Raw genomic sequence first — 19,332 nt, forward strand, 5'->3', positions numbered from 1 at the left:
AGCAGCCTGGGCTGGGGGGCTCCTTCCGGGCGGATGCTGCGGTGTCCCTGCGGTTTGTTGCAGGTCCTTCAGCACCATGGCGGGGGACTGCGGGCGGCCTCGGCGTGTGCTCAGGCCTGTCGTAGAGACGCGCTGTGCCGCCCTCACAGTGGGAGGCACACCCTGGAGCCGCGCCCTCGCCGTCCTGGAGTTCCTTGGGCGGGGGAGGGGGCGATCCTGGGATTCCAGACGGTTCCCTTATTTTGGAGTGGGCTTCTCACCCATTTAGACCCCAGCTTCTTGAGAAGGGCAGCTGTCTCAGAAGAGCATATGATGGCCGTACCGAGATCATCAGGATGGGGGTGGGGAGACGCCTGGCTGGAACCAGTGTCACTCTGCACGTGGGTGACACTGAGTTTATAGGCAGAGGACAAAACCAGGGGCAGCAAAACGTCTCGACCTGTGCGAATCAGCGCTAAGGACAGAGGTCACTATTAGAGCAAAAGCCGCATCCCTGAGATCGCCGGTGGCTGTGCCAGGCCCTGGTGCCCCTCACGAGGGCACGTCCTCTGCCCCGCCATCCCAGCCTCACCTCGGCCCCGGCTTTGTTCCCTGGTCCCTGACTTCAGTTCACACTCCTGTGTGGCGGGCGGCCGGGGGCACGGGTCAGGACCTGGACCTCTGCCTCTCCGGAGCCCCGCCCAGGGCCCTACTTCAGGCGTGACCACACGTCACTGCCGCCGAGGGGTTCGCCTCACTTCCCTCCCCCGGGCACTGCTCCCCAGTGCTGAGCTTCAGAGCCACGGCCGGAAACCAGACGTGTCACAAATAACATGGAAATGACCCGTCATTACCGAAGGGATGGCAGAGGTGACCCAGCGGAAGCTTTATGCGCTGGAATTGTAACTCTGTGAGAGTGCTTTGTAAAGAACGGTGATTGAAATAGTTTTGGAAGCAGTGGTCCTCTGAGGCTTGGGGGCTGGAGCTGCGAGCCCAGCAGGGAGGTTCTCAAAGGGGAGACTGGAGGGCGGAAAGCGGGGGCGGAGGGAGGAAGGTCTGGGCCCCCGGGATCAGGGGAGGCTGGAGGTGTGACTCAGACACGCGGAGCGGGCGGCGCAGAGAAGAAAGAAGAGGGGGGGACACAGGGGATCCGGTCCTGCCAGGTGACCCGCCACCACCGCCGCACCCAGATCTTTCCACGCGGCCTGTTCAGACCCAGGGGGCTTCCCCCAGGTTGCAGATGAACGCAGATGAAGAGACTTCTGCAAAAAGGCTAGCCACCTGCCAGCGAACCCCCAAGCACAGGGGCCCCGGTCGCCCCGGCTCCGGTCGCTGCTGCCTCCTTATGCGTCCGGCCCACCTCCCCTCCGCAGCCGAGAGGGAGCCTCCGGAGCGGGTCAGGGACCGGGGCTTCTCCGAGACAGTGAGCGATGGGGTGTTGTAAAGAGCCGGGGGGGGGGGGGGGGGCCGCGAAGTGAGCCGATGCCCTGCAGCATTTGAATTTTATGGGCAGTTTTCATTTCCCTCCACGTTCTATCATTTTGAAGCCTGTGTTTGATACACTGGCCTGTGTTCCCGCAGAGCAGTGAAAGGGCATTTACTCATATTGACTGATGTCGTTAACACAGTTGCCGTGGTGACTGCTTAATAAGGTGTGGGGGCTGAACGTCCCGGGTCCTCAGGGCTGTGGAGGGCGGGGGCCTCCCCGCTGGGGTGGGGGGGGGGCTCCCAGGGGCAGAGGAGGCTGGCCGGCTGCAGGGGCCTCCCTTGGAGGCAGCCAGCTGTGAGCATGCGCGGCTCGGTCGCTCTCCTGGCCCCTGGGCCTCAGCTTCCTCCCCCACAAATGAAAGAGCGCCCCTGCCGGACCCCTCGGGCCTGTCCCATTCCCTGCATCGCGGATGATCATGGGGGCCGTGCCAGGGGCCCGGTGCAGGCCTTCGCTTTCCCGCCCGCCTTCCCTTCACACTGCCCCTCGCAGAGCTTTTCCACTGCAGCAGCCGTAGGGGAAGGACCGAAGGAGCCCAGCGTCCGCAGCGCCGCGCTTGCTGGGAGCTTCCTGACAGTTCGTACATGTCGACGATGCTGTGGTGTTGTCACTCTGGCTGGACACTTAGACCTTTGTTGATGTGGAAAGAAAAGGTGGAGGGAGCCGCCCTTTGGGCTTTGGGGGAGGCGAAGCTCCCGCAGTAACTCGCTGCCGTGGCTGAGTGTTGCGCCGGCCGCGGGGCCAGCGGGGCCAGTGGGCCCTGCAGATAGAGGCGCGCGTGTTTATTGAGGAGCAAGTGAGCATGTCAGGTTCTGTGCGAGCAGGTGCCAGTGGGCAAGAGGAGCTGGACCCAGTGTGGGGCGGAACCCCGGGCCTTGCCGCCTGCTGAGTTCTCATGTGCGTCGGGGGGGCGGGGGGGGTGAGCAGGGCAGGGGGGCACTTGCAGCCTGGGCTGCACCCCTCATACTCCTGTTGCTGGCTGGATGGAGCGCAGGCTTCTTGGGTGGGAATTCCTCGTCCTGACCCTCACCGGCGTTTTTTGCCCTTATCTCCACACCTGTCCCACGCCCGGGGCCAGCAGGCCGGCAGCCCCTCCCCCGGCTCCCACAGGCCCCGCCAGCAGTGAGTCAGGTGCCCGAATGGGCCGTGCACGCCCCACCCACCTGCAGCAAACCAGGGAAGCAGGGCAGGGAGGGAAGCGGGGCCGGCGCGTGCTGGCTTCTGTTTAGTCCTCACTCGAGGACACACTTATTGGTTTTAGAGGGGGCAGGGAAGAGAGACATCGATGGGTTGCCTCCCGTACGCACCCCAGCTGGGGATGAACCTGCGGCCCAGGCACGTGCTGTGACCTGGCATCAAACCCGCAGCCTTTCTGTGCGTGGGACGGCGCCCAACCAACGGCGCCGCCCGGCCAGGGCTGGCGCCGGCCGTGTTGAGAACCTGCTGTGCCCTGGCTGGTGTCTCTCTCTCCCTTCCTCTGTCTCTAAAAACAGCAAGTGAAAATGTCCTGGGCAAGGCTAAAAAAGACAAAACAAAACTCCACTGTGACCTGGCGTTGCCCAGAGGGGTCCCGTTCGCAGACCCCACGTGTCTCGGGTTCCTGAGTGTCTGGCTTGAGGCCTCTCGTTGGACATTTCCTACTGCTCACCCTGGCCCTGCGGTGGCCCCGCAGTCTCCCGCGCACCCTCCTCGCCTGGGGAGCTCTCCCTGCCTCTCCCGAGGGCCCTGTGTCCGTCGGGCGCTGGGCTCCCCTGTTCCTGACCGTCTGTCCCTGTCGTGGGGCTGTGGACGCTCTGCCTCCTGCTTTGTCTCAGCTGAGGCGGTGCCTGCCTGACCCATGTCCCTGCCAGGACCCTGAGGGGATCCCGGTGGGGTGGCTTTGGTCGATGAGCCTCTTTCCTGGGATCCACCAACCTGGGCATCTGCTCCCACCCCCACGGGCCTCCCGGCCTCTTGTCCACCCCAGGCATCGCCTCTCCAGGCCGGGAGTCCTCGAGGGGACGTCCATCCTTGTCCACAGCTTCGCTTAGCCCCCCACCCCCATACCCGCACTGGCTCTCCAGCAAGTGGCCCGGCCGCCCAAGCCAGCACTGGGGCCCCGCCCCCGTCTCCACCCACAGCCTAGTCCTAGTGGTCTCTCCCGGTCCCTGTCCCCTCACCCCGTCCACCCCCCACACACGTGTGGCTTCGGGCCATCCTCCACTCAGACGCACGTCCCTCACCCTCCTTGCCGCTCCCACGTTCACAGGCCAGAGCCCAACGTCGGCCGTCCACACCCTGGGGGCCTTGACCCCTCCTTCCCACTAGCACCTCCCATTCAAGCCCCCGCCGCAAGGGTGGCGGGTGGCGTCTAAGTGTCAGACAGACGTCGGCTTCACCCACCCCCAGGCTGCTCCACCACGGGCCAGAGTTCCAGCGAGGCCCCGCTGTGTGCCCGGTTCCTGTCTTCCTGGGGGTGGGGCTGGCGGGGGCGGGGGGGCGGGGTCTGGGACCCCGTGGTGAAGAATGTGGCTGGCATTTGTCTCTGGCGCCTGGGAGCTAGCCCCTAAATCCTTGGGATTTCCCAAGCGGCAGGAGCGTCACTGTGATTCATGACAGTTCTTGTTGGGGGGGTCCCCCTGGATGGTTCCCGCGGACGGCACTACTCAGGGTGGGGCCCCTGTGCTGGGAAGACCCGCGCGGGGTTGGAGGGAGGGGGCTGCCGCCTCCGGGGGCTGGAGACCGGGCTCGACCAGCTGCCAGCGATTCGATCGATCAGCGATGCCTGTGGGTCGATGGATCGAGTCGCGATTCAGCTGGGTGTGCCCATGCAGTGAAACCCCAGAACAGCCTGGACACCGGGGCACGGTGGGGGCACATCCACGTTCCTGCCTCCGAGGGAGAGGACCCCCAGACGCCCCTCCACGTTCCGCCCCCACCCCCAGGCTGGTCCTGAGTGGTGTCCTGGGTAAAAAACTGCAATTGTATGTAGGGCCCTTTGCCGAGTTCCGTCAGCGATTCTGGAGAATCACTGAGCCGGAGGGTGTCGGGAGCCTCCGATTTGTAGCCAGCCAGCCAGAAGTGGGGGGCCTGGGGACCCTGTCTTGCCACTGGTGTCTGAAGTGAGGCCTGTCCTGTGGGGGGTGGGCCCTTCACCTGTGAAGCGTGGCCCAGCCTGGGTAGAGGTCATTGCAGACGTGGGTGTGGCGGCCCTGGCTGGTGTGGCTCGGTTGGTTGGACGTTGTCCTGCAAAGGGAAGGGTCACCCGTTGGATTCCCAGGCAGGGCACGTGCCTGGGTTGCGGGTTCGGTCCCTGGTCAGGGCATGTATGAGAGGCAACCGATCGATGTTTCTCCTTCGCATCCATGTTTCTCTCCCTCTCCCCCTCCCTTCTCCTCTCTAAAAATAAATAAATACACTCTTTGGAAAATGGCGGGTGCCAGAGGGGTCCCCCGCCGGTTCCCATAGCGGCTGGTGGAGCTGGGCAGAGACCTGCCTCCCCGTGTGCCTGCCCTGTCCCCCGGGCCGTGTCTGCTCGCTGTCTCCAGAGCCACGGGCACAGGGGCCCTCAGCCAACGCTCGGGGACCTGACCCTCCGTCCGCCGAATTATTTAGCGCGTCCCCAAGACCTGCCATGCGGTCTGACTTCAGGAATAAGGGCCCCTCGGTGTCCTGACCGTTCACAACTTCAGAAGCAAAGTTTCCCGTTCGTCCCCCCGGCGAGCACGGACGCAGGGAGCCCTGAGCCCCAGCCTCTGAGGTGGTGGCTGGGACACCGGGTCGCGCTCCCAGGCACGGCCACCGACGGGCTGGTGTCGAAACCCACATGAGGCGAGGGAAGTGAACGAATGTGGCTCTCAGGGCAGCCCCTCCGAACGGGCGCTTTGCGAACAGATGGAAAGCGGGACCAGAATTCTTAAGGCCCGTGTGGGACGGAGAGGCAGCCGCACCGGGAGCCGAGACAGGCCTGGAATCCTGTGTGTCAGGGTGGCCGCCAGGCACCCGGGAGGAGTGGCACGTGTCTCAAATAACCAGCAGCTGTCCAGGCAGGCAGCCGGGCCGGCGCCGTCGGAGCACGCGTGTGTGTGGGGGGCGGGGCACGCGTGGGGTGTCTCCGTGCGTTGCCTTGCAGGGCCAGAGGGCCTGCGAACGCGTTGTTGCTAACCTGTCTCGCTTCCAGTGAACATCGGAAAACGGACGTAAATAGTCCGTGGCAATGGCCCAGACCGGAGCGGCTCAGAGGGTCGGGCTTCTCTCAGTAAAGCTAAAGGTCGCTGGTTCGGTTCCCGGTCAGGGCACCAGCCTGGGTTGCGGGTTCAGTCCCCGATCGGGTACATAGGAGAAGCTACTGACCAATGTCTGTTTCACGTTGCTGTTTCTCTCTCCTTGTCCCTCCCTTCCCCCCCTCAAATAAATAAATACTTCTTTATAACGAACATGAATTTAAAGCTGTGCACTTTTCTAGAAGGGTGCCCTTATTTTCTTCAGGTTTCTGGTAATCTTTCTATCATCAACCCTTCAGCCAATCAGTACATAGATATTGGGCACATTTGGAGCCGAAGGCACAAGCAGCGAGCCTGGACTCTGGGTCACAGGTGACTAGGCTGGGGGTCGGCTGTCCGGGGATACCCCCCGGCTGTCCCGCGTGCGGCGAGCACAGACACGTCCGGACAGCCACAGGCGACCTGGGCCATGACGGGGCCGGGACCAAGCGACCAGGCTTCCGGGCGGGCTCCTGTGCACTGAGAGGTCACGCCTGGAGCGACAGCCCCCAGGCCACCCCGGCTTTCTCCAGGGCCCGGAGTCCCGGGGGCCCTGTGGGGGGAGCAGAGGGGCCAGGCACCAGCTTTGAAGCCGGCCGTGTCCAGATTTCAGCCCCAGGTGCCCTCGGCACGGCACGCTGCGTGGCTGTGCGCCTGCGACCACCGCCTGCGCCCGGCTCTCCGATTGCAAAGCGGGAGTGGCTGTTGGCGGCATGCAGGCTGGTGGTGAAGGGGGGCTCGGCTACCGTGCCCCGCGCGTCCGTAAATAGCCTGTGCGCGTCCGCGCGTCAGGTGCCTGTCCGGCAGGCGCTGCCTCCGCTGTGGGCCGGCCGCCTGCCCCTCTCAGCTGAGCTGGGCCGGCCCGGCGGTGGTTCCTCCACGCGGTAGCGCCCGCGGGCTTTCCGGGCGCGGCCGCCGGGGCTGTGGGTGTCTTGGCGAGGCTCATGCCTGCGTCTTCCCGCAGGGGAGGACTGCTTCGGGAGACGCATCGTCACCTTCAGCTGCTGCCGGATGCCCCCCTCGCACGAGCTCAACCACCGGCGCCTGCTAGAGTAAGTCCCGCCCTGTGACTGCACCCCTGCGTGCACGTCCCCCCCCACCGCCGTGCACACACCCCTCCGCCACTCAGCACAGAAGGGACATTCGGGGTCAAAGACTAACACATATAGATTGACTCACGGATCCCCAGGCAGATGCCACATCAAGTGTAAGTCACCCAACCGCCCGCCGGGCAGCTGCCCCCTCAGCCCAGGGCAGCGCTACGGCTAGTCCTGAGCTTCGGCCCCAGGCCTCGGGCCCTCTTGGGCCGCCCGGGCCCCGGGCCCCCGCATTGGCCTCCGTGGCCTCGTCTGTAAAGTGGGCGCAGCGGTGCCTGCCTCGGCGGGCGGCCGTCCTCACGGTCGGCGCCTGGGGCGGGGGGGCGCTCCGTGTCGTTCAGAAATCAAACCCGCGAAGGAGACGCTCACGTCCTTTTGTGAAAGGAAGAGGTCCCCACCAAGGCGTCTGGCAGGGAGGGCGGGCCGCGCCCTTGCAGGGGTGGAGCCTTGCTGAGTTTACTCGTGGGGCGGTTCTGGGGACGCATGTCCACGCCGTGGGCCTGGTGGCGCGCGAGGGAGCAGACCAGGCCGGGCGGACTGCAAGACGGGCCCCAGGGGACAGCACAGCCCGCTGACCGCGCGACCTGGCCAGCTCGGTGCCGCAGCCCCTGCCAGAGCGAGGTGGAGGGCCACACGGTCTCGTGCAGACGGCTGGACGAGGCCTTGTCCGCGGGGTCTGGGGGCTGGGGTCGTCCCCGAGACGCGACCGTGGAGACTGCAGAGCTCGTCCTGTAGGTGTGGTCAGGCAACAGGCAGAGCAGAGCCCGGACCCTGCTCCCCAGGAACAGGAGGGAGGACGGGGGATAATCCAGAGAGGAGGGACTGCCGGCCTCTAGGAGGAGCTGAGGGAGCCTGGGAGTGAGGGCTGCCGCGCCCCAGCACGTCCTCTGGGCGGGCTTCCTGTGGCCGCTGGGGTGGGCGAGGTGGCGTAAAACCACAGAAGTCCCTTCTCTCACAGTCCTGGGGGCCGGGGGTCCAGGAGAGAACCCTGCCTTTTCTGGCTTCCCACGGCTGCCGCGTCGGCCTCGTCCCTCTCCCTCCCTGGCCGGGCCGTCTCTCTGCTCAGCCTCCGTCTCCAGGTGGCTGTCCCCCCGGTGCCGTTTCCTCGTTATCTCTGCCCCTTCGGGACACACGAGACGGCAGTTAGGGCCCGCCTGGACCATCCAGGAGTAGGTCTTCCTCTCAGGCCCCTTTTCCCAATAAGGCCACGCTCGCCCCATCCGGGACGTGACCTGGACGTGTCGGGGGTTCTTTCTGGCCCACCACACCCACTCCCTGGCTGTGTGACCTCAGGAAAGTTACGGAACATCTCTGAGTCTCAACTGTCATCTAACAAACGGGGATCCGGCCCCACCATGTGTGGGTTCTCGGTGTGGCCCCGCTGTGACTGCGAGGCCTGGTGCCGACGCCCCCTGGGGGACCCCAGCGTCCGCCCCCGGGGAAGCCTGTTGGGTTTAATAGTATCCAGGGGGCGACTTTCACAACCGCGTCTGTCCTGGGTACGCAGGTATTTGAAGTACACGCTGGACCAGCACGTGGAGAGCGATTACATCATCGTCTACTTCCACTACGGGCTGAACAGCCGCAACAAGCCGTCCCTGCAGTGGCTGCAGAGCGCCTACCGGGACTTCGACAGGAAGTGTGTGCGGGCCCTCGGGCAAGGCGGGGCGGGGTGCCAGCCGAGCTGGGGTGAGGGGGGCTCTGTCCGGCGTGGCCGGCCAGGGCCAGCGGGCAGCGTGTCAGCCTTGCAGGCTGTCAGACCTTTGTCACAACTGCTGAACTCTGCCGAAGGGCGGACGCAGCCCAGGCAGCACGTGAACGAGGAAGCGGAACTGTGTGCCAGTAGCAGTGTTTTTGGACGCTGAAATGTGAACCTCGCTCTGTTTTCACATGTCTTGTCATGAGCTATGGTCCTTTACATTTTTTTCAGCCATGTACAAACATAAAGCCCTGCTCAGCTGGCCCCACGGCCGCCCCGCCGGCCCTCTTGCCCCCGCGGGCCGGCGGCCTCTGCCCCCACCCGGGATGCATGCCAACGGCCGTGGCTCAGGCTGGCGGCTTTAGCCTGAATTATTCAGGAGGGAGGGAGGGAGGCAAGCCAAGAATCACCTCGTTCCTTGTTTTTCTTTTTAAGAGTGGTACTGCATGAGATTACCACCGAGTGCACTGCGACTCTTCATGGAGTGTTTTTTTGTTTGTTTGTTTGTTTTAATTTTTATGTATTTATTTTTAGAGAGAGGGGAAAGGAATAAGACAGGGAGAGATACATCGATTGGTTGCCTCTCGTGCGCCCCCAACTGGGGACCTGGCCCGCAACCCACTGCCTGGGAACCAAACCGGCGACCTTTCGATTTGCAGGCTGGCGCTCAATCCACTGAGTAGCCACATCAGCCAGGGCACGTCACCTCGTTTCTAAGTGGGTGCCTAGTGCCTTGCCGTGTGGGTGCCTGGCACCCTGCTGTGTAGGACTCTGGCCCATCTCGCAGCCTGTGTGACCCACACAGTAAACTCCCTGTTCCCCCAGAATCAGTTCCCAGCAGAGAAGGGGTGTTTGTTTCGAGAGTCAGGGCCGCGTTGCCCTCACGCACCCCCACACTGTGGCCCCCAAGTGCGTGAGCACGAGTAGGTGGGGCCGTGGAGGGCAGGGGTCCTGATTTTCCCCGGGTTCGAATCCTTTCTAAGTTCTGCCCGACGTCTGGCTCTGGCGGAAGCCGGCGGTTCTTCGGCTCGAGTGTGTCCCTGCGGGTCCTGCTCGGAAGTCACGTCCCCTCCCCCTTAGGTACAAGAAGAACTTGAAGGCTCTCTACGTCGTACACCCCACCAACTTCATCAAAGTCCTGTGGAACGTCTTCAAACCCCTCATCAGGTACGCGGCCCCCACTCTGGCCCCCCAGGGCCCCGTCCTCCCTGGTCACACATGCGAGCGGCCGCACGATCGATTACATGTGCTCACACGTGCACTCACGCACTCTGCACACGCACTGTCCGCGCCCCCAGGCTGCTCCCTCAGGCCCAGGCCTGCCTTCGAGCCCTCTCCCCTTTCCCAGCCTTTCTGGGACTTGAGAAGGAGCGTCCCGGGGTGTCTCTTGGTGTGAGGTGACTCTGGAGGAGCCCTGTACCACCCCGACCCCCACCTCAATACACAGAGTCCTGAGCCCTGCTTGCCGCCTGCGGGGCCTGGGGTCCAGCAAACGCCTGGCCGGCTGGAGGTGGAAAGATTAGGGTGTTCTTGCACTGGGGCAGGGAGCCTGGCTGCAGCGCTGAAGTGGCCACCCCTGTCCCCACACACGGTTCTGCAGCGAGGCCCCCTTTGCCCCTCGGGGCCGGTGGCTGGGGGTCCGGGCACTCGTCTGATCCCCTCTCTTCCACTAGGGGGAGCCAGTGTACGCGGCTGGGCCCCTCCCCCGCCTCTGGATTCAAGCCCGTCTCCTGATAAAACAGCTCAGTTTCAGTTTTCAAACACGGGGAGTTTCCGGAGATCTGGATGGGCACAGCCTGCAGTGACAATATGGTGTCATGCCCTTGAAATTGCCGCAGAGGGTGCCTCTTGTGTGAGGTGGGGACAAACGCAGAGACGCAAGGAAGCTTTGGAGGCGATGGCTATGCCCGTCACCCTGATGGTGGAGACGGCGCCGCGGCGCACGCACACGCCCGCGCTCCTCTGGGTGTCGGGGCGAACGAGTGCGGCCCCGTGTGAGGCAGGGCGGCCGCAAAGACAAGCGAGCGAAACCGAGGCTCCCTGGTAACAGCGGAGTGAGAACAGGGCAGCAGTGACCGCGCGGCGTGTGGTACTCGACTTGTCTCGGGACCACTTCGTGCGTTACGTAAATGTCCAATCGCCGTGACCTGACACTAATAACAACGTTGCAGGCCAGCTATAAATGAAAAATAAAAGGTTAATGCATTTAAGAAATAGTAACGGACACGGGCAGCAGTGTCTGCCGGGGTGGGGCAGGGACCGGTTTACGGGGACGGACGGTCGCCTGTACGTGGGAGGGAGAAGCCCCGTTTTCTAGGGGCGACGGAGGCCCTGCAGGTGGGTTGGCCTTGTGGCCGTGCTGGCTCCACCGTGGGCCGCAGGGTGGCAGCGTCCTGGAGAGAAGCCGGAGAGGACACGGGTGTGGTCCCTGCCGTCGCGAGACCCTCACAGGGAGAGGGGGTGGCCGAGGGGCAAGCCCGTCCCTGGGCCGCCCTGCCGCACCCTCTGCCCCCCAGATTCTGGGCAGAGGCAAACTGGAGGCCGATGTTTATTTTTATGCCGATGGTCCCTCGGTGTTTGGTGCGTCTGCAGGTGTGTGCAGTCTCTGTTGTGTGCAGGTTCTAGGTTGTGTCAGCAGTTACATCTGTTCACGCAAACCTGCCAGCCTTGTTCTCCCATCCCTGCCTCCCTGCCTCCGGTGCCGGCCGCTCTGCGGCCGTCTAATCGTTTTCGATCTCTTCTGCATTCTCAGTCACAAGTTTGGGAAAAAAGTCACCTATTTCAACTCTCTGAGTGAGCTCCGTGTGCACCTCAGATGTGACCAGCTGGCCATCCCCCCGGAAGTCGTGCGGTGAGTCGGACAACTGCCTCCCGTGTCCGCGGGTCTCGCCCGCCGCATTCCTGGGGAATCCTCGTTTCGGGCTGTGCCAGCCGGACGCGGCTCAGCCCTTGGCAGCCGCAGGGACGCGCAGGAAAGGCACCGACCGCCGATGCGGAGGCGCAGGCCTGAGCCGGGGCGCCCGCGGACCCGCTGTTTTTCTCACCCGCCGCTGCAAAATGGTTTTAAAAAATAACCGCAGTGGCAGTGGCTGTTCACTGCCTCGGGGCCCGGTGTTTCTGCTTCGGAGCCAAGACTTGGGGCGTTTCTCGGGGCTGTGGTGGGTTATACTGGACTGAAACGTTCTCAGGCACGTCACAGGTGCCCTGGAGAAGAGCGCCTTCAGCGGCATCTTGCTGGAAGCCTGCTTGGCGTGTCTGCTGCTTTATTTTACACGGCAGAGGTGCCCCCACTGCCTGGTGTCTCGTGGGGTGGGGAGTGGGGGAGCCCAGGTAGGCATGTGGTGTCCCTCGCCCCACAGTCAGTACAAGGTGGGGCCCCATCCAGCCTGTGCCTCTGGCCCTGCCCGGGTGCCCCCTGGCCCTCCCTGGGTTCCCCTGACCCTCCCCGGGCGCCCCCTGAGGGAACAGGGCCCTCGCCCGCGTGGCCCTGCCATGCGGCAGCCTTGCAGGGGCCGCGGAGAGCTTGAGCTCCCTCCAGGCACCAAGCCATGTGCCAGAGGCTGGGGACAGAGCTGGGCAGGGAGCGCCTGCCCTCGGGACGCTCACAGGTGGCAGGGGCCGCAGGTCAGCGAGCAGAGAGGCCGCAGGAGGCGCTGCACCCAGCCAGTGAGGGGGCTAATGGGGCGGGTGTGTCACAGAAGCTTCCAGAAGGAGGTGACTCCTGAAGTGGGTTTCAGGGGGACAATTGGCTGGGTCAAGAAGCCAGGGAAAGCGTTTCCAGCTGAGGGGAGGCCCCGTGCAGACCCGTGCAGGCGAAACACCGGCCGGGGTTGGCAGGAGAGGCTGCAGGTGCGATGGGGCTGGACTCCCCTTCCTGCCTTTCCTGTGAACGCCACCCCACCCCCAGCAACGGTGTGCGTGTGTGCGCACGTGCGAGAGAGACAGACAGACCCACGGCAGCGTGGCACGTGGGCCCGGAAGGATGAGACACCTGGGTGTCCTGCAGGCGCCCCCAGGGCGCTGGCCCCCAGGCGGCCCCTCGGCCCGAGGCTCTGCTCTGCCCTGCCGGGTGAGAACCGGGCGTCTGCTGTGTCCACAGGTACGACGAGAAGCTCCGGAACCTACGCAAGGGCGGGCCGCTCCCACCCACCAAGACGCCGCCGCCCCGGCCCCCTCTGCCCACGCAGCAGTTTGGCGTCAGTCTGCAGTAGTAAGTGAGCGCAGCCATGGGGTTCTTGTTTCCTCCGTGGGACCGTGGGACACTTCAGGCGGGGGGTGGGGGATGGGGAGTTGTCCCCAGGCCTTGGCCTCTGGTGGCCGAGCTTGGCCCTGCAGGGAAGGGAGGCCTGAGGCTGTCGTTGAGGCGGGTGCCCGCTGCGGCGTGTGGGACTGGGCGCCGGACCCCCTCTCTCCAGGCCCAGCGTGAAGGAGGGCGGGGAGGGGCGGGTGGTGGGCCGAACGGTAGCCCCTGTGGGCGTGGGGTCCTGGTCCCCGGAACCTGTACGCTCTCACCTTACGTGGCAAAAGAGACTTTGCGCGTGTGATTAGGTGAAGGATCTGGGGGTGGGGAATTCTCCTGGATGAGCGGGTGGGCCCTGCGTCCTCCCAGGGGCCCTCGTAAGAGGGAGGCAGCAGGGTCCGGGTCGGAGGGACGTGAGGGCAGAAGCGGAAGCAGAGGTCAGGACAGCGCAGGACCACAGCCAAGGAGCGCGGGCGCCCTGGGAGCCGCAAGAGGCTGCGGGCGGGCCGTCCCCTAGGACCCCTGGAAAGAACCCAGCCCCGCTGACCCGTTTGAGACATCTGGCCCGTCCAGGGGGCGAGATAATAAACTTGCATTGTTTTGAACGACCCGGTTTATGGTAATTAGTTATAGCAGGACTAGGAAACCGGTGGTCTGTGGTATGAGGGGGAGGGGCTGGGCGGAAACCTGTCCCAGGGCCGGGCCAGGCCAGTCTGCCCGGGACCCTGACAGGGGCTGCCAGGGATCCTGGCAGGGGCTGGCAGGGCTGGTGGGGACCAGGAGGTGTGGCTGTGGAGGGGCGGGGCCTGGCGTGCGGGGGCGGGGGAGGGGGCACCTCGGCGTGGTACAGCAGGCAAGGATGGGCCATGGTTTTCCAGAACTTCGGGGTGCTAGGCATGGCCTGCACTGGCCACGTGCGGCTTGTTGAGCATTTGAACCAGGGCTGATGCCACTGCGGCACTGAATTTCTTCCTTTCTTTTTTTTAAAGAAACTTTTTTTTTAAGATTACTTATTTATTGATTTTTAGACGGGGAAGGGAGGAAGAGAGGGAGAGAAACATCCATGTGTGCTTGCCTCGCGCGCGTCCCATCCTGGGGACCTGGCCCGCAGCCCAGGCGTGTGCCCCAACGGGGGATCGAACCAGCGACCCTTTGGTCCGCAGGCCGGCGCTGAATTTCTAAGTTAGTTTAAGTCAAGGGCAGGCCTGGACTGTGGGGCTCACCCCCTCCCCAGCCTCACGCACATGGGGGGCCTGAAAGAAGCTCTTTGTGTGCGCCTCCCGAACACAGTGTTTGTTCTACTGGGTCCTTCCCCTTAACAGAGGGCCCGACACAAATAACGCCCCTGTGTTATTACAGAATCGTAAGCATATGATTCTGTAGCAACTGTCACACTCCAGCACACCATGTGACATTTTAGGCGAAATGTTCCAATTAAAACTATACATTATGACACCCGTATTAGGTGTTACCCCACCAACCACGCTCCAGCAGGCCTTCCTTCTGCCGGACCCTGTGTATCTGGAATTACAGTTCACCAAAGGGCACTTCCTTTGCTTTTTTTAAAACATTGTAACAAGTGCTGGTGTGACCCCACACTCCTCGCAGGCCTGAGGAAGGCAGGGTGGGCAGTGGACCCGCAGTGACCACAGGCCCCTCTGGGGGCGCTGGTGAGAGCTCTGCTCTCAGGAGGGTCCCTGGGATGCCCCGCCCACCTGTGACCCTTTTGCCGTTTGGCCTGTCCTGAGGCTCTGCTGTGCTGGCGTGTTCTGATACGCGGGGGTCCTGTGTGGCCCTGGCCGAGGCTGCTGGCCTGTCCACCCTCAGTCCCCATCCTGATGACCAGCAGCACCTTCTGGACCAGCTTTGTCGTTCAGAGCCACTGCTGCCTCCTATTGCCGAGTAAAACCTTAAAAATGAAAAGCTGGAAACACGCCCACCCGTGGATTTCTAAGCCACCCGCCCGAGCACGGGGGAGACTCTTAGTCATTTGTGGCGTCCCCTCTGCTCTGTGAAGCCCCCCGGGGCCCCACGGTCCTGGGTGTGAGCAGGTGCCTCTTGGACGTGCTGACCCTGCGTCTGAACTCCAGATCGAAGGCAGGTGTCAGTGACACCCCTTCGAAAAGCCGGGTTCACTCCCGTAGCAGGAGCCGTGGTCACTGTGAAAACCGGTCCCTCACACCTGCGGGGAGGGGTGGGGGCACCGGACAAGCATTGGAAACATTCTGCGTTTTCCGCTCTGAGAGGGGATCCGTGCAATTGCCTCTTTAAATTAACATTTTCCCCTGTTTCGTTGAGAACGACCATCATAAAATGGCAATAAACACATTAAATAAAGCACCAGATGTGCAATTTTCTTGGTCTCTGAAAGAATAAACACCATTAAAATTCATAACCAAACCCTATTCGCAAGTGTTAATTTGCTGAGTTAAAGTTCAAAAGCACACAACAGAACGCTGCCACCCTAGAGTAAGCTAATTAAGTTAGTGTGCGAAGGGGGAGCCAGCGATTCGAGAGGTCTCCGCTGGCCTGCCGTCCCTGAAGAGGGGAAACGGAAATGCACATGTGCCTTTAGTACAGTCCTGCCTGGACAGGCCGGGCCTCGCGGGAAGAGGGAGAGGCCCCCGCGGAGGAAGGAGGAGGCCACAGCCCGGCTCTGGCACTTTCCAGCTTGGGAAGTCAAGTGAGGCAGCCCCAGCTTCCGTCTCTGTGCCTGGAGTTGAAGCCTTACCCTCCTCACCCTCCAGGACCGCGGGGGCTTAATAACAGGGTGTCAGACTCTGAGCCAGTGCCTGCTGCCCAGCGCTTTGCCTGCTCTTATTCCTTCTTCACAGCCCCCTCCTCCAGGAAGCCTTCCCAGATGACTCCACACAAACCGGGACCATTTGTTGAAAAGACTATTTTCCTCCCATGGAATTGCCTGACACCCTTGTCAAATGCTGATTGACCATACATGTGAGGGTTTATTTCTGGACCCTTAATTTTATCTGTTGATCTATATGCTGGTGCCACACTATCTTTATCACTGAAGCTTTTAGTAAGTTTCAAAATCGGAAATATGAGTTCCAGCATCGTTCTTTTTCCAGATCGTTTTGACTATTCCAGGTCCCTTGAATTTCCATATTAATTTTAGAATCAGCTTGTCAGTTTCCGCAGAGAGGCAGCTGGGGTTTCAATAGGGACCGGGCTGTCTTTAGATCAGTTTGGGGAGTACAGCCATCTTAACACTGTGCCTTTGAATCCACGCACACTTTCCATTTATTTGGACTTTAAAACATCCCTTCTTTTCAGGGATCTTTTGTAGTTTTCGATGTACCCGTGTTATACCCTTTTGTTAAAGACCCAAGGGCGACAGATTCAGGGACACGCGAGCAGGACCGCGTGGCTCCTTGGGCCCCTGCTTCTCCGCCAGGGTGGGGGGGCCTCGGCGGCCAGGACGCATTTTGCAGGGGTCGAGGTGATGGGCGTCTGCCTTCCATCCTCTTTCCCTTCGTGCTCGGAGACGCTGGTCTTTGGTCTCCTGCCCCAGGTGCCACTCGGGAAGGCTGTGGCGGTCGGCCGGGCCTTCTTCGGCCCTGGGCTAAGTCGCGGGCCAGCCTGGCACGCCAGCACCCCACCCATCGGAGTTTGGGGGACTCGGCTAGCTGGTGAGGCGAACCTGTTTCCTGTTTCCCACACATCTCCCAAGGAGGGCAGGCCGTCAGTGGGGGTCGCAGCCTGCCAGGGCCTGGTGCCGCCCCCCGGCACCCCCGCTGCCCACCCAGCCTTGGGCAGCTCCAGGTCCAGGGGCCCGGGAGTCACGTTAGATCCGACCCTGGGCTGGGTGACGTCAGATAGAACAATTAGCCTCCTGGATCTGCTTGTCCTCTATCAAAACGGGGGCTCTGATGAAGGCAGAGGGCTTCGTAGGGTGCCCGGCGCGCAGTAAACCCTCACGACCCGGTGCTCCTGTGGCGTTCGTGGGCACCGCCTGGTGCTCCTGGCACCCGGGTCCGCCTGCCGACCGTGCGGCTGAGACCTCGCCCGTCCGTCACGGGGCTGCGGCCCTCCACCCTGTTCCAGAAACTGGGAGGATGGGAGAAGCCTGGGGGCCCAGCGGGGAGGGTCTGCTCCGCTCCCGGTAGCACTGTACCTTCAGGCGACACTTCCTCCCTCCCTGCTCCTCCTGTTCTTAAAGTTACAGGCTCACCTCCTGCCTCATCATCGCATGCAACCAGGGAAAGGGCCTGTTCCGAGTCACTCAGAGCGCTTCTGAGGGGAGGGAGTGTGAGCAAGAGTTATGTGCCAAGAATCCCCGCGTGGCCCCCAGGGCAGCGGCTGGCCCAGCGTGGGCTGTGCCGCCCTGTGAATTGCGCTCTGCCTCCGGGAGCCCCCCGCCCTCTGTGCACCCCTAAACTTCAATGGGTTTGACATGGTCCAAGCCTGCCTGCAGGAGCCTGGCCCTGGCCCACACACACATGCAGAGATGCGCGGGGCGGGGCGGGGCGGGGCGGGGCCTGAGGGGATCCCCCTGCCGCCCTGGGCGTCCCCACTGGGCCAGGAGCACACGCGTCTTCTATCCAGAGCCCCCAGGAGTGGCTGTGAGTCTCCACACTGCGCTGCCCATCCCGGGCCAGCCCCTGCTTGCCGGCTCGGAGGGTGGGGGAGGAGTCCCCGCTGTGGCTCCTGCCCTACGAGGAGCGGTAACTGAACGCCGGCCAGCGCCCCGTTCCGCGGGCTGGGTGCCTGTGATGGGGGCGACCCTCCCCTTCTGGGACCTCAGTCCCACGCTCTCCCAGGCCCCTCCCGCTCGGGAAGTCCGCTCTTAAGACTCAAAATATCGGCTAAGCGACGGACGAAGGGCTTGTCTAGCAGCGATCGCATGACCGCTCTTCGGGGTCCAGCCCCCCCAGTCTCAGTTGGGTCCCCTCCCAGGAGGGTAACTAGCCTGGGCTTTAGAGTCAACAGACCCAGGTTCCCTGTGACCTGTGGCCCTGGGCCTGCGTCTGCATCTGTGAGAGGGGCCCCCGGTGTTTGGCCATGGAAGCCCCGCGGCCTCGGGCTTTCTGGGGATTTTAATGGTCAGTACCTTTGACTGAGAGCTTAGCAAAGCCATTCGCATCCTTCACCTTTGAATGTGCGCAGCTCCCCGCAATCCCGCTTTCCAGACAGGGAAACTGAGTCTGGGAAGGCTAAGAGGGAGGCCGGGGGTCGTCCAGTCAGGCAGGGCCAGCGCTGGCTCCCAGAGAAAGTGGAGGAGGAGAGCCTGCCGCGGGCGGGCCCTCAGACACGCGCCTCCGTTCCTATTACTCCTGCCACCGGGCCACCTGAGGGCCGCGGCCGCGTCTGTCCCCGGAGCCCTGGGCTGGCCATGATCACCCGTCGCGCCCAGGTCAAAACCGTTGCTCTCTTCTGTCCCCTCAGCCTCAGAGACAAAAACCACGGCGAGCTCATCCCCCCCGTGCTGAGGTTCACGGTGACATACCTGAGAGAGAAAGGTGGGTGACAGCTGGCTCCCGCGGGGGCCGGGGGGACGGAGAGCGGCCCGTGCACCCCCCCCCCCGACTCCGGGGGGCCTGTCTGGGCCTCTGTCTCCTCACCTGCCCAGTGGCCTGATGGCAGTGCTCACAGGGCCACTGCGGGGCCTCCTGAGATGACACCTGACGGCCCCCCAGAGGGGACTCCCTTGACGTGACAGGTGAGCCTGGTTTGTGGACCCCATCGGGGCGCAGGCTCAGGGCCCTGGGGGGCTGAGGCTTGCGGCTCCTCCAGGCGCCCCAAGGCCAGAGCTCAGAGCCGCAGGGAAGGCGTGGGGGCTGCATCTCCCCTAATGGGGGGCAGTGGCGGCCACCGCGGGGGCAGGGCAGGTGCTGCGGGGGCCGAGGGGGGCGCAGCAGGACAGGGGGACCGCCCCTGTCCCCGGGGCGCCCAGGAGCTGCGCGTTCTGGTGACACACCGCTCTGCAAGCCCCGCCTCTGCGGCCAGAGGGCCTGGCACTGGTTGGGGGCCGCCTCCCCTTGGACTACGTGCCCCTTCTCGCGCTCCCCTTCCTGCGCGCATTTCAGGGAGAGGCGAAGGACGGTGCGTACAGACCCAAGGCAGGAGCTGTGAGCGGGGCCACCTGTGCTTCGTGCAGCTGCTCCTCTATTCGTTAAACACAAAACACAGAAACTGCCCGCAGTAGGAGCTCAGGGTGCATTTGTTGAGTGAACCTGAAGCGGGAGGCTGGAGGGGGAGGCTGCGGGGCAGGCGCGGGGGGTGGAGCCCGTGGCCGGGGTCCACGGGAAGCCGCCTGCAGCTGACGGGGACAGGAAGGGCTCCCACAGACGCGGGTCCCCGTCGGCCGTACCTGCTGCATCGCTCCCTGAGCGCCAGAGTGGAGGAGGGCTGCTGGGCGGGGAGGGGGAGAGCACGGGGGTCTCACCTGCGCTACTTCCAGTGAGGGTCACTGCCCGCGGCGGGAACGGCCCCATAGAACCCTTGGCTGTGGCTGTGGGAGTGCGTGTGTGTGAGTGTGCGAGTGTGCGTGTGTGTGGGAGTGTGCGTGTGTGTGTATGTGAGCGTGGGAGTGCCGGGTGGCTGGACTTTAAAATTTCATTTAATTTCCATTA

General features: G+C 63.4%; 1 protein-coding gene across 1 annotated transcript in view; it reads left to right on the top strand.

The window, feature by feature from the left end:
• ARHGAP8 (Rho GTPase activating protein 8) overlaps positions 1 to 19,332 on the top strand; it is a 38,304-nt gene that overhangs the window by 15,469 nt on the left and 3,503 nt on the right. The window contains exons 4-9 of the mRNA XM_054582581.1: positions 6,671 to 6,758; positions 8,311 to 8,442; positions 9,583 to 9,669; positions 11,255 to 11,353; positions 12,602 to 12,712; positions 18,146 to 18,219. Of these exons, the coding sequence (XP_054438556.1) occupies positions 6,671 to 6,758; positions 8,311 to 8,442; positions 9,583 to 9,669; positions 11,255 to 11,353; positions 12,602 to 12,712; positions 18,146 to 18,219 (591 nt within the window). The remainder of the gene's footprint in view (positions 1 to 6,670; positions 6,759 to 8,310; positions 8,443 to 9,582; positions 9,670 to 11,254; positions 11,354 to 12,601; positions 12,713 to 18,145; positions 18,220 to 19,332) is intronic.

This window comes from Pteronotus mesoamericanus, unplaced genomic scaffold (assembly GCF_021234165.1).
Source record: "Pteronotus mesoamericanus isolate MK-2021 breed Mesoamerican mustached bat unplaced genomic scaffold, CSHL_Meso_final contig_702, whole genome shotgun sequence".
NCBI lineage: Eukaryota > Metazoa > Chordata > Mammalia > Chiroptera > Mormoopidae > Pteronotus > Pteronotus mesoamericanus.